General features: G+C 45.9%; 1 protein-coding gene across 12 annotated transcripts in view; it reads right to left on the bottom strand.

Moving 5' to 3' along the window:
- The window catches only part of TIAM1 (TIAM Rac1 associated GEF 1), a 195,199-nt gene that overhangs the window by 55,466 nt on the left and 125,324 nt on the right, over window positions 1-14,409 (bottom strand). For all 12 annotated transcript variants that reach the window (XR_008820079.1, XM_056327703.1, XM_056327702.1 and 9 more), the window contains 5 exons: window positions 13,478-13,925; window positions 10,901-11,073; window positions 5,487-5,711; window positions 3,854-4,039; window positions 1,267-1,413 (listed from right to left, as the gene is read on the bottom strand). Coding sequence is in view for 11 of the 12 variants with exons in the window: in XM_056327703.1 (XP_056183678.1) it covers window positions 1,267-1,413; window positions 3,854-4,039; window positions 5,487-5,711; window positions 10,901-11,073; window positions 13,478-13,925 (1,179 nt within the window). In the remaining variant the exon portion in view is untranslated. The remainder of the gene's footprint in view (window positions 1-1,266; window positions 1,414-3,853; window positions 4,040-5,486; window positions 5,712-10,900; window positions 11,074-13,477; window positions 13,926-14,409) is intronic.

Below are 14,409 nucleotides of genomic sequence, written 5' to 3'. Positions count from 1 at the left end.
AGTACACATGAGCAGGGGAAGTGCATTCAGGCACTATATTTAGACATTCTGCTACTTTCTCAAACTTTGCTTTTCCTTTGACTCTCTGCAGTATGACTCTTCTTTAACTGGAACAAAATCCCTTTTCACGCCTGTGCTTATTGAGGACTGAGGGGGGGGAAGAGTGGGGGAAGGGGGAGGAAGCATGAAGAATGCATTTATCTCCACTGAAAGGAAAAAAAGGGTCTGAAGACACAGCATGGGTAGGATTCTAGCACAGGACAAGGGAATGCCCTTGATTTGGGGAAATAAGTACAAAGCAACAGGGATCATGCAGCTCCAGTGCAAAGACTTGGGAATACGCTCACAGAGGCATCTGCTGCTTCCCAGCAAAACCCTGAGCTTTTGCTCAGTCACTAAATGTTAGGTGAACTTCTAATGTCTCACTAAAAACAAGATGAACAATTTTGCAGTATTCAGCCTCTGCTAAGCAAAACAAACACCCACTGCTGCTTTAACAGAAAGAAGAAATCACAGGGCAAAGAACAACATGTGTCCCAAGCCTTTCTCCCCTCAAGAAGTGAAAGAAGAGAAAGAAAAGCAAAGCCTACATTTCCTGCAATTAGATGAGGTATGGCTCTTAAAAATTGAAAGCTATAATTAGGGATGTTTGGAAAGAATAACAGGGAAGCACCTTCCTACCACACTGAAACACGTTTTCCAGAGACAGATCTGGGCAATGACTGGGTGGAAATGCTTCAGCTTTTGCTTTTTTAAAAATCTGAAGCAAAATGGGGATTGTCCCTACTAAATGCAAAGCTTTTTCTTACTTTAGGAAGTTTTCCCCAAACTCAACTACATATGAAGTATTCTACAAACTCATAACTTTACTTTTAAGGAACAAACAAGTCTGCACTTTCTTTTCCTTCCAAAGCTGTTATCTGTTTTACACTGCTGCTTTGTTACTCCTGAGTTTAGGGGAAGTACCTCCAGCAAAACCAGAAGTAGCAGAAATACAACAGTGGAAATGTAACCAATTCAGCTAAAGCAGGTGCAAACTCCAAACCTTGTTTGATAGGAGCTGCTCTATACCTATTTGTAATTACAGTCACTGATTTTTGAAAAGGATGTGAAATGAGATGACTATATGCTGTGAAAAATTAGACAGGCATGGTTAAGGCTGAATGTGTAAGTGCTTGATGCAAGTGACTCGTTGCATGAACTGCATGCTGCACAGTAACAAATAAGCCTTGAAAATAACAGTATCACAAACTTCCACACACTTACCTGATTAATGCTTGGCCTCCCTTGCTTTTTCTTCGAGGTAGTATCCAGCCCCCAAAGAGAAGAAAACCTGCTTCTCCGTTTACTGGCAGATCTGGACATGGCCTGCGTCCTTCTCCTCACTCCGGACTCCCCTGTGCGAGCTGCCACCTGTCAGTGCCACATGGTTTTAAAATCAAAGGTTGCAGCATCCCACTGTACCATGGCTTACATAATCTAATAAACAGTGGAATCTGCTTTGAAAGAAAAAGGCAAATGCTATGGCAACGATGTGTGCTCACAACAGGGACAATGGTGATGCTTCAGGCTAGTTCCTCCTCACTGTGATCTAACTCACTTCTTCTGAAGTCAAACATCAAAAATTAAAATGGACACTACCACTCCCTCATTTTTTTTTGGCATTTAATCCGAGATATTTTAAAGCAGCCTCATCATCACAGAGCAAAGCTGCCGCACCAGTGAATGGTTTGGGTATTTTTCTTTTTTTTTTTTTCTAACAAGGTTTCAAAGCTGGACATGTGAAACTTGAGATACCCAAACTTATCTGTTGCTTCCAAAAAGCCCAGCCTCTCTCTGCTCCTTCCTGTGAAAGCATCCTGGAACTGACTCACAACTGCTACAACCTCAGATAAAGGCTTGCAAATAGGTCAAGGTATTTAAAACCTGCACTTCCTTAAAGATAGCAACATTTAAAGGAGTGAGCAAAACACAGGAAGCAAAAAAACTGAGCTGAAATGACCCTTTCAATTACAGCAGTGTTAACTGCTTGGGTACTTGAAAAATGACCTGTGGAAACCCCTTCCAAGCCAAAAGATATTTGCCTTTAGTGAGACCAAATATCTGGGGAGTGTTCCCCAGGTGAGGAAGCTCTGGTAGAAATTAGCGCAACATTAGTCAGAAGTGTTTAGGCCAGAGTTTAAGCAGATTTCCCATGTGGAGGTGGCCTCAGGAGAGTGAGCTCCTCTCCTGTGAAAAAGGGAGTGGTAGGAGATGGCAGGCATGAACAGGAGCGCAAGGTGAAGCTAGACAGACAGACAGACCCACCCTGCCGACTTGGCCGTATGCTTCCTGGAACACCTTTGTACTGGATTCCCACAGCCGAAACTAGCAAAAAGTGACTGTCGTTTGGCAACCCCAGTGGGAACACCCGAATCCCTGAGTGATGCCCCAAGCTACAGAGCTGAGAAACTGGTCGGTTGGGTGCAGCAGATACAAAACCCCATATGAAGACAGGTTGAACAGAAGGCTGGCTTGCGTACCCGGGGAACCGTTGCTGTATGAGTAACAGTGATTCCCCTTGGGAAAGGTGAAGAAATCAAGGAGATGGAGAACTTAAACACTATGGCAAGCGTCTCCACTTCCAAAGCCTGGACTTGTGAGCCGTTTCTTAGCTGTACCTGGGACATTTGTGCAGAGGCACCTGGGAGACTTAGCACATCCTCTGACTAATGTACCGCGGAACATCTTCAGGAGAGCTCGGGATGCCACGCTATCACCATGCAGCACCCAGCTCAAGTCTGAGACTCACTGCGCCATCTCTACGCTACTGAGGGCAAAGGAGGACACGAGAGTTTGCTTGAAGGAGAAGAAAGCATGTGTCTTTTCCAACACAACATATTCAAAACATTATTTTTGTTCACTTGGCTCTCAAGAGACACCAGCATGAAGAGGCAGACTGTTTTTCAGGCTAATGCTTAGTGCTTTGCTAGATGCAAAAAAATAAGCATAAATGCAAATTACAGCCAGCCACTTAAAAAAATATAAATCCACCAGCAATTATCAGGATGATGACGCTAATCTTTTCATATATAAAAGAATAAAAACGCCCCTGATGAATTACAGCCCTGTATTCAACTGAAGGGTACAGCTGACATCTACAAGACAACAGTGGAGCTCAGCTATTTCTATGAAGCTCCAGGAGTCCAAGACAAAACTACAGGAACTTAATTTAAATTCATTAAAACCCCGCCACTTTGCAATACATTTCCCTGTATTTTTAAGAGCTGGGTTGTTACATTATTTAAATTCAAACAACCATTTTAAGCATTATTTGCTACACCATAAGTAGCAGAGAAGAACATTTCCCCTCCCTTGTGGAGCATCAGGTGTTGATCACTGGAGACCGGTTATTAGACTAATTGGTCAGTAGTTTCATCCATATGGTAGAAGACAAGCCATGCCCGCGATGGTCTAAGCCAACATGTGCTGAGGGCCTCGGAAAGGCTCTCATTGATTTCACAGGACTTTTGGATCAAGCCCATGTATGTGGACATTAGAGATGAGCCTGCTCTTGTAACAGGATGATCTGTTTATAGAAAGTATGTTTATAGTGCAGATCTGGTAATTCAAATTCACATGTTTAGGAGAAACAGAGTTCTTCCACTTCCATAAGGCCATGGCTTGCAAGCATCTGCTTTTTAATCTATACCCAGGACACACACCCCTTTCAGGAAGCAGAATATTCTGCACACTAAGGTAAGGGCTCACCTCCCAGGCACAGACTGTTGTTTGTTGATGTGATCTCTGCACTGGACATGTGAAGCGATTTACAGGTTGGCAAAGATGACCCCTGGCCTCTGTTCAAACTTACCAGTGCATGAAACGACGAGACTGAAAAGATTCCAAGACGGCCCATCGCAACTTTCGTCGGACGGCTGGCAAAAGCAAGCAGTCTTTTAGGGTTTGGGAGCTCCCCTCCTTGGAGACTAGCCAAGTAACAGCGGTACCGAAATAGGTCCATCTGGAACTGTTCAAGATTTTGTTCCCAAACGAAGATCTGTGTACAGTGAAGATTGAGGAGCAAGACACACGAGAAAAGAAGGAGAGAGGAGAAAGAACAGGGTGGTAAATACCTTGAAAAAATTTTATTGTTCCCAGTAAAACACTTTTTTCACCAATGCTGATTTCACTCAAGAAACCTTGATTCCCATTCTTTCCCACTCTCCCCTACCCTCACAATCCCCAAAAGGATACAAATAATAAAACGTTTTCATTAGATGGAAAACAACTTTTTTTATGTTCATAGCAGAAGTCTTCTGGGACAACTACTCCTTTGATACAATGCTAATTAATAGGATTAAAATTTCATTTTTAATTTTCTTTGTATTCCAGGATTCTCTTCTGAGCAGTCCCTTAAGAGGCTTCTTTCATGCATCAAGGGCATCTGAGGAACAAGAAGACCACACCCCACCGAATTCCAGATACAGAGCGCCCCAAATCAGCAGCCACAGCAGCAGCGTTGCTGTAAGCATCAACAGAGCTTGCCATACTTGAAAAAGTGTAGCACGCTGGCAATAATTAATCTTATCAGAGGAAGAGTAGTACAATCAGCCTATGTAAGGACTTTTTTAAATAATTCAAATTGCTGATAGGAAACAGTTTCAAAGCATTTAGAAAAACTCAGTTACATAAAGAGAGAGACTGCTCTGCCCCCTTACTGTGATTGACAGCCTCTGAGTGGAGCCCTTTCAACAGAGGCGAACATCTCCCCCCTCTCACGGGCTTCCAGGGGGTACAAAATCTCTTCAGCTTAGCGCATTAGGGCCTGGGCTGCTCCCTACGGTTTGCATTACAGGCATGTTTGGCAGCCATGGTAAAAGAGCTACAAACTAATGAATTAGGAGCCATATGTTAGTTTCCTAAAATAAGGTGCCGCTGCGGCAGTAGGAGAGACATCTGCTCCAGGCTCTCTGCTTCAGAAACACAACTACGTTGTCCACTTCAAGTCAGAAGGAGAGGTCCTGAGGGGCAGCCAGGGTTGCAGCCATGAGGTCAAGGCAGGCCCTTGTAACAAGCAGAAACCAGGGGCGCCTTCATCGACCCATCTACCAGGAAAAGAACCAGTCTCTTCCATGCTCAAGACAACAAGCAACAGCAGCATTTGCTAGTCTGTGACCAGCTCTTCCCTAAGGCATCCTGCTGCCGTAGCCTGGTACCCTCTTCACTCCCCTAAAGCTCTCACTCCACCTCCAGGCAGCTAGCCAAATCCCTCATGCGGAGGCCAGGAGAAGACAGCCCATGCTGTACCTTAGTGCACGTTGTTTGGAGAAACGGTGCAACTAGGGCTGCCAGCACGGCTGTCCTGCCAACACATGTCCCGCCTGCTCTGGGATGCTCTGCCAGCATACACACGGCATAGCAGGAGCAGACAGATGTACTGCTAATCTGAAGAAGGCCTTAAAATATTTGCTAGGGGCTTATTTCACATAAGCAAGTGAGATTACTTGATCCAGTATGGTCTTCTTCTTCTTGGAGTCCGTTACTGAGGACAGCTGCATTTCACCCATCTTCTTCATCTTCTCATCCATATCAATCTTCTGCTCCAGCTTTTTTATCTCTGTTTTCAGGAGTTTGACGGTGTCCTCTTTGTGATGCTGCCTTGCCACTGCAGTTGCACAAGCTGAATGGATTGCCGTGATCCAGTTCTCCAGTTCAGTCTGGCTAGAGGTCTGAAGAGAGGGGAAAGAGGGGGAAAAGAAGTCAAGATGCTCTTTAAAACTGATTGGAGATTAACAAATGCAATCCCAAGGAGTTTCCTTTCCCTTTGATCTTAAGATCCAAAGCCTTAAATCCACTTACAAGAGAAGTAATAAGAACCCCATCATTCTTAAGCAGGCCATTTTTAACTCAGCGCTAGGCATTCATCACTTAGAATTACACCTATATCTGTGCTTTGCAGCTGGGCAGTGTTTCCCAGCCAGGTCTCAGGAATTACCTTCCCTGTTCAATACAACGCTGCTATAATTTGTAGCTCAACATTTAATGATGTTTTCTAAACTCCCAGTTCCTTAAGGCAAAAAATGTAACAGCCTCTGTGGTCTTCACAGTATGGAGAGTTTTTTTGGCACGCAACAGTTAGCAATAAATAAATGGCATAAAACACAACCATAATATCCATGAGTAGCTTTATTCTGATGCACAGACAAACAAGCTTTCTGCTTCTGAAGGTCCCAAAGCACTCTGAAGGCAACACTTGTTAACATTAAAGGCAAGCTCATTGTAATTTTTACTGTTCTGGTATTGTCCCTTCCCAAGCGTGTGTGTGATACTCCAGGAAAAGGGAACATTTCCCGCTCCCTGCAAGTGTTCAAGGCCAGGTTGGATGAGGCTTTGAGCAACAAGTACCCTTGGCCATGGCAGGGGCGTTGGAACTAGATGAACTTTAAGGTCCCTTCCAACCCAAACCATTCCATGATTCTACAAGATATTAGGCTGGGGAATGGGTCACCAGTACATTCTTCTGGAAGAGCGCTATTCTCTTTAGAGGCTTCTGACACGGAAAAAGAGTATTTCAAAGCATCCCTTATCCAGACTTTCAAAATAAGAAGTAAATCTTCTTATTCTTCTTACTAAACTTCATTCCTTTTTACAGTAGGTTGTAAAACAAAATTTACAGCCAACTCAGGGTTGCAGCGGACTTTCTCTTGAGTGTCAGCCTTTAGCAGTAATCACAATGGTATTTGGTTTGTGGCTGAAAAAGTAGCAAGGTGCCAAACCACCTTGTTCTAATTAAACTTTCTGATGATACCTGATCTTTTAATAGACAGCACAGTTTGACTTCTCCAGTTGCTAGCAGAGATGAAAAAGCTCATCCTCACTGCTCTCCTGGCGGTCACAACTAACAGCAAAGGATGTGGCTTACTGAAGCCAATGAGAGATTCCCACAGAAGCCTAGCTCTGGCAACCAGGTATGCAAAGGCTGGAACTTCAGGCTGATGCGCCCAAAACTTCTGTGGTACTGAAGCTGGTGAAACACATGTCCCAAAATGACATCACTTTCCTTAGTTTAGGTTAGAAGTCCCAAGCAGAGGACAGGGTCTACACTGGGAGGACCGATCTCTTACTCGCAATTTTCTTGTCTCCAGTTGACACTGAAGAATGTATTACAGAAGAATGACACAGAATATATTACTTAAATTGGTCAGGGTCCCTGACCAAGTAATAAAGTTAATAAGGGTTCATTCATAGATAGGGGCTTACAATGTCTTATCACCACTGCTGAAGACACGTTCAGCCCACCTTGCTGAGGAATGACTGCTGAAAATAGAAAAATTATTTGCAGAACGGGAAATACTTTGCCTACGGTCAGGTGATGAAACCCAGCCCCCAGCAGAGAAGAGAGCAGCACTGGACTTACAAAGAGATTGTCTGTTTTGTTAATTCCTAGCAAAATCGTAACAGCAATTCAATTTTAAAATATTATCTGTATACCAGCTCATCCTGGAGGTCATCTCTAAGCATGTGGAAGAAAGGAGGGTCAGCAGGAGGAGTCAGCATGGACTCACCGAGGGGAAATCATGCCTGACCAACCTAACAGCCTTCAATGACTGAACGACTGGCTAAGCAGACCGGGGAGAGTGGCGGACGATGTCTACAATGACCTCAGCAAGGCTTCTGACACTGCCTCCCATGACATCCTCCTATGTAAAAATCTGCACTAGATGAGTAGACAGTGGGGTGGATCGAGAACTGGCTGAATGGCAGAGCTCAGAGGGTTGTGGTCAGGGGCGCAGAGTCCAGCTGGAGGCCTGTAGCCAGTGGTGTTCCCCAGCGGGCAGCACTGGGTCCAGTCCTGTTCAACTTACTCATCTATGACCCGGATGAAGGGACAGAGCTGGAGAGCTGGGTGGAGAGGAACCTAGCGACGTTCAACAAAGGCACGTGCAGGGTCCTACACCCACGGAGGTACAGCCTCAGGCATCAGTACAGGCTGGGGGCTGACCTGCTGGAAGGCAGCTCTGGGGAGAAGGACCTGGGAGTTCTGGTGGGCAGCATGTTGCCCATGAGCCAGCAGGGTGCCCTTGGGGCCAAGAAGGCCACTGGGATCCTGGGGGGGCATTAGGAAGAACGTGGCCAGCAGGCTGAGGGAGCTCTGCTCTGGTGAGGCCACATCTGAAGTGCTGTGTCCAGTGCCGGGCTCCCCAGTTCAAGAGGGACAGGGAACTGATAGAGACAGGCTGAGAGAGCTGGGCCCATTTAGCCTGGAGAAGAGAAGACAGAGAGGGGATCTTATCAATGCATACAAACATCTTCAGGGTGAATGTCAAGGGGGCAGTGTCAGACTCTTTTCAGTGGTGCCCGGTGACAGGACAAGGGGCAATGGGCACAAACTGCAACACAAGAATTTCCATTTGAATATGAGGAAAAACTTCATTACTTTGAAGGTGACAGAGCACTGAAACAGGCTGCCCAGAGAGGCTGTGGAGTCTCCTCTGGAGACATTCAAAACCCACTTGGACATGATGGTGGAACCTGATCTAGGTGAGCCTGTTTTAGCAGGGAGCTGGGACTAGATGATCTCCAGAGGTCCTTTCCAACCCCAACCATTCTGTGATTCAGAGTCAGTTTTCTTTCTGGTTTCCTGGGGAAAGGGAGGGAAAAAGAGAATCTGGAATGGATTTTAGGATCTAAAGACTCTTCTGGTAGATGAGTAGGCAAGGGGAATCACTCCACTTCTCAACGGAAAGGACCACATAAACAAGCTGCAAACATCTGATACAGAAGTATGTGGTGTCACAAGTTGCTCTGAGTTCCTGGAAAATGCATGTGACATCTGCAAGTAATGGATTTGTGTAGGCATAATAAGAACTGATTGCGCAAAGAATCATCGTGTAGGAGGTATGTGATGTCTCTAGGTGCAATGCAGTGGGAAGGCTTGTTACAAGATGTCCAATATCTGTACGCATTACAAGGCAACCCTATTTTTCTCCCTAAGTACACAACGTCTTCTGCAGGTCTGGGGTTTCTTCTCATCAAAACCGCTACTACAGCACTGTGTAATGGATGGATGGATGCGCACAACCTGAGCAGTTAAGTAACACTGCTGAACAGCCGTACACATGCATCGGCTGCTCTGAGTGCAGCAGAGCAAGCCCTACAGCGCATTACTTCCACCACTGCAGCTGGTCTCATTCCCGTCTCCCCAAACCCATCCCTGCTTTCTCTTCTGCTTTGCTAGCGATGCATGGGTTCTATGACAAGGGACACATTAACAAAAAATCTCTGCAAGGCGATATAAATTATTGTTTTTCATTTCAAAAAGGCTCATTTTTGCTTTTTCCCACAAAGTTGCATGAAAATCTACCCATGGCATAATGACACAGGGCTTTTTATTGAAAAAGGCCCTGTGTTGCCACAAAAGAAATGTACTGAATGTGACCTTTTCAGTACTTAGCACTGGCATTAATTTTATGAGAATTAAGGTTTTTCCTTAGAAAACTGCATGGGAAAGATTTTACAGCTCCTATCAGTAGATTGAGAGGAGGTGGCGCTCCACAACCTTTCAAGAACACACTGAGACCGTAAGCACCACGCTTACCTCCTGGATTAAGCTCTCCAGGTGGCAAAACACACATACAGTGCCCAGGAAAGGCACCAAGTAGAAAGGGGCAGTGCAGTATTACACTATGAGCTAAGGAAAAATCAGACTGAGGTGGCAGAGAAGCTAGCCTGCCAAAAAAAAAAACCAAATTTTTTTTCAGTATGCAATCAGATAGTCAGCCTATTTAAGATGTGAGCCAGCACCACTTCCTTTGAATCAGTAATGTCTTTTTATTTTGCATGAATATGAGAATCTAGCCCCTTGTTTAGGACAGCTGCAAGAACCTATGAGACAGTGCAATTTTAAAGATTTGCTCTGGAGTACAGGGGAGTAATGATGCAGGGGCACATCCTACCACAGAGTACCTTCTGATTTAAGAAGGCAAGAAACTCTGAACTCATTGCCACTGGAAAGGGAAACAAATAAGGGACTCCTCTGGTGAAGAAAACTAAATCAAGAGAGGAGGAAGTGCTACCACCTCAGTACAGGCTGGGGATTACAAATAAAAAGAGTCTTGATTAGTGACAACTTGCAATAAGAAAGTAGAAATCCAACCTGAAAATCACTCAGGGAAGCAGCAGTTACCAAAATCCAGAAATCTTCTTCAGTGAAACCATCAAGTAATGCATGTTTTTTGATGTAAATACTGGATTTTTTTAAAACATACCCTGTGAAATTCAGACATTTCTATTTTTTGATTAAAAAAAATCAAACATGCGCTTTCAGTCTCCTCTCGGGCAACAGCAAGATGTTGACTAAGGTCCGTATGAACAAGGGGCAAATGGATTATGCAGCACCACTGGGAAAGTACCTGGAGGTCCAAGTACCCCCTTGCACTTCTGACTCCTCTTGGTCTTGTAAACCCTTTGAGCCTCCCCACAAGGTCCCATCTTTGATACGTCTCTTATGAGACACACATCATGTTATAGCACATTTAATGCACTACTCTATGTCCTACACTGTAACTGGCCTTGTCTGTGTGTTATAAGCACACCATCAAACCATGCAAAATTCCCGGTTTGTACAGGGTAATAACAATATTACATAATTCTTGCTTTGTTCCAACCATCTACACAGAGAGGGTCCGGTCAGTCAATAAAACCAGCAGATCTGACAGTGATTCACATGTGGTGGTGGGTCCCTTGAGTGGCATTTACCAAATATATCATATCCTTGCTGCAGCACTGCCAGAGGAAAATCCCAAAACCACTGGAGTCAGTGGGATTCTTCCACTGATTTCAACTACAGCTAACACTTCCTCCTTGGTCGGAGACAGGAAAAGGTAACAACTTTGTGAAAAACTTGAACCAGACCAACCTGAAAGAGGAAAGCATCCCCAAGGGAGTTGCTGAGACAGAAGACAAAGTCCTTCTTGGGGTGTTCAGGAACTGCTTGCACTATGCTGTTTTCCACCCAGACAGCATGCTTTGGGATGCTGTTGTGGTCAATGCCAGATCTGCCATCAGTCTCATAAAAAAACAACGTGCATCCTAAAAGAGACAATCGTATATTAGCAAGCAACACATTTAAGCATAACAACCGCCCTGTATTATTCAGTGCTGATACTTGGGACTGTAAATCACCTGTAAAACTGTCACAGAGATGGAGGATTTGCCAGTGCCTGCTCAAATCTTCAGCACTAGCTGAAATCACTAGTGGAGAGCAGTTTTTAGCCCAATAAAGCGGTGGTTTCCACACCATAGGGGCACACCACCAACTGTATGGTACATCAAACCGTGCCCCAGAGGACCATTTTGTTCACCTTAGCATTCCTAAAATGGAGCCAGCCACAGACACGAGCCGAAAAAGTCATGGGCAGTAAAACACAGTCCCAGATGAGAAGCACCACTGTAAGTCCCAAAATGGGAGTCCTCCCCAGCCACCCTGTCCCACCAAGGGGACCACAAGGAAGACGCAGGTGTGAAAGCGTGTCTCCCCTGGCACTGCCGAGCAGACAGGCCCCCAGGCAAACCCCCATGGCCCTGCCTCAGCCTCCTGCAGCTGCTACAGCCCCTGCAAGGCAAAGATCAAGCGAGTTAAATTACTGGATGCAGATGAGTAACTGGAAGAAAAAGAGACTGGAATGAGCTGTGCTTTCTAAAAGACAAACATACAAAAAAGCCCCAACAAACAAACAAACAAACAAAAGGCATAAACCATATTCTTATTCCACTATAATATTTCGGATCTGACTCATGGTGATACCGCCAAAAACAAAAATGCGTTTTAGCTGGGGACAGCAAACAACCTGCTTGGGTTTACAAAATAATCCTTACAATTCTCAGAGAGAGGCGGGTAGCAAGTCTGCAATTTGGGAGACTACAAAAAAAAGGGTCTCCTCTTCCATCTTCCCACATTATCTACAGTTGTTTTAAACTAAAACAGGCACATTGTTTCTCTGTCACTGGAACTAGCCCTCTCAGTGGCAAAGGTGCTACCCAGCCTCTCAGAGAAGTATTTGCAGCCAAACAATACCAGCTGTTAACTTCAAAGCCTCCTTTAAACACTAACATTATTAAGGCACAGCAATCTAAGGAGCAAACACTTCACTTCAGTTAAAGCACTTCAAAATAAAACTGCCTCCGTGCTCATCCTTCCCCCCTTTTCCTCCCAGATGGCCCTTTGTTTGCCTGCCCCTCACAGCAAGACCTTCCTGCCACATAGCCCCCCTCCCAGGAGATCAGCCCCCCCTGCCCCTGCCCCCTCCCTCCCTCCCCTTTCATTTCCCCAGTCTCTCTAACCACCCCAAGGAAGGGCTGGCACCTAACTTTGCTGTTGGTTTTAAAATACTGCTGCAAATTACAAAAAAGAAAAAGAAAAAAAAGAGTGCTCTAAAAAAAGCATTCTGTGGGGAGGACAGGGCTTTAACTACACTGAGGTTTCTGGCAATCCCACCCACAGCAGAAGACACAGCTCTGCCTCCCCTGGCCCACAGAGAAGGCCGGTTGCGGGGGCGGAGAGCGAGGCCAGTCCCAAAATCCCGCAAGCGTCGCTTCCCGTTTTACTGCTGATGCAACCACATCAAGATTAATTAGAGGTCGCTTTAGGAGGCCAGGTCCCGAGTTTCACTGCTCCGTTAACGTTTATGGGCATTTGTAAGCACTCAAACCCCAAACTGCAGCATGCTCCTAGCAGGAACTGCAAAAATTGGGAGAGAAAAGGGTCTGCGGGGCAGCAGGGCGGCTGGGTGCTGAGGGCTGCCCATCACCAGATGGGTGACACAGACAGAGCCAGCATCTCCCAGGTCACAAACCAGTCTCCGCAACCAAACCATGGCTTCCCACCACACCGCGAACGTGTTGCGGCTCGCTGGGTGTTGATACTCCTGAAGCGAATCTCAGAGAAGGAGAGGCCAATGGCACTAAGCAACAGGAGTTACAAGAGTTTTAACAGTTGGACTTGATGATCTCAAAGGTCTTTTCCATGATTATATGATTCTATAAGAGGAATGCGCACAAAGACAGAGCCCCTGTTTGAACACGTGCCAGTGTCATCACTAGCCAACTCCCACCATCACGTGGCTGCAGCTGCACACAGGTATTTAGTTTGTCAGCCAGCCATAGACATGCTTCTTCAAGGAACCCAGTGCTCGGAGAAGCCACCCTAGGTGGTGCCAGCAGGCCTCCAGGCAGGGTATGAACCCCACTTCAGTGCAGCACAGACATGTGTCTCTGCCTACACGCATGCCATAATGTAAGCACATCAACGACCATCAAATAAACCCCCCCCTCTGAAAAACATCAGGACCACTTCCTCGTGCTTTGGTTTAATTACACTGAAGCTCACAGTGGCTTTTAAAGCCTAGGCTACTGGTTTCTTCATCTGCAGCAATACACAAGCCAAAGGACACCACGGACGCCCGTCTGGATAAACCCTTGCATGCTTGCTCTGTACCTTTGAGGGAAACCCAGTAGTGCTTCCATTTCCTGCGCGTGGCTGACTCCACTTTCTTGTTCTTCTTGTGCACCAGGAAATTTTTGACGGCCAGAGCACCAGCTTTGCGCACCGTGCCCTGGGCGGCTGTCAGGAGGATGTCGGACTGCCCTGGGGAGCTGAGGGTGCCGCTGCTCTGCTCGTCGCTGAGGGCAGAGCCAGCCTCCTCCAGGTTCTCGCTGTTGGTGGTGCTCATCTCAAGCTCCCGGCGGAAGTTCTCGTAGACCCCTTGACGAAGCCCGTCACCTGTCGAGCTGCTCCCGCTGTCGCTGCCGATGAAAGCCCGACTGGCCGTGGGGGAGTAACTTGAGTTGGTAGCATTGGAGCGTCTAGAAAGGAGGTCGGTGTCGGTGGCTGCTCCCTCGATCCCACTGTCAGTGAACTCGCTCCCCTCGCCTGCATTGACATCCTATTTGCAAGAGAGACACAGCGTGACATGAAGAGCCTGGCCCAGCCTGGCCTTCTAGAGAACACCGACAGAACCCGAAACACCCAGGTGGCACCACATTTCTTCACACCCCCATTTTGTCTGGCACTGGAAATCACTCCTCTCTTTTTCTTCTGAAGACAAACAACTGGAAGAAAAGGTGGGATAGGCAGAACTTCCAGCACAGTTTAGGAAGGACCAGTCACACACACACACAATTTCAGGTTGTGCCTCTACAGCCTTAGCATTTTGGAATATAAGACACAGCATCATCTGTTTACATTAAGCTAACAGTGCTAAAGGTTTTGCAAAAGGAGAACATATGGTAGCAAAAACTGGCAGTGTCAAGAAAAGCAGCAATCAACCTACGCATTTTGAAAAGAAAACATTAGTATCGTACATTCACACCTACAGCTGAAGACACATTTTAGACATCCCAAGATTGTGATTTACAAATTATATAACT

The sequence above is a fragment of the Falco biarmicus genome, chromosome 2 (assembly GCF_023638135.1).
Source record: "Falco biarmicus isolate bFalBia1 chromosome 2, bFalBia1.pri, whole genome shotgun sequence".
NCBI lineage: Eukaryota > Metazoa > Chordata > Aves > Falconiformes > Falconidae > Falco > Falco biarmicus.
The sequence above is the reverse complement of the archived record's forward strand: the minus strand, read 5'-3'. Positions and strand labels throughout refer to the sequence as shown.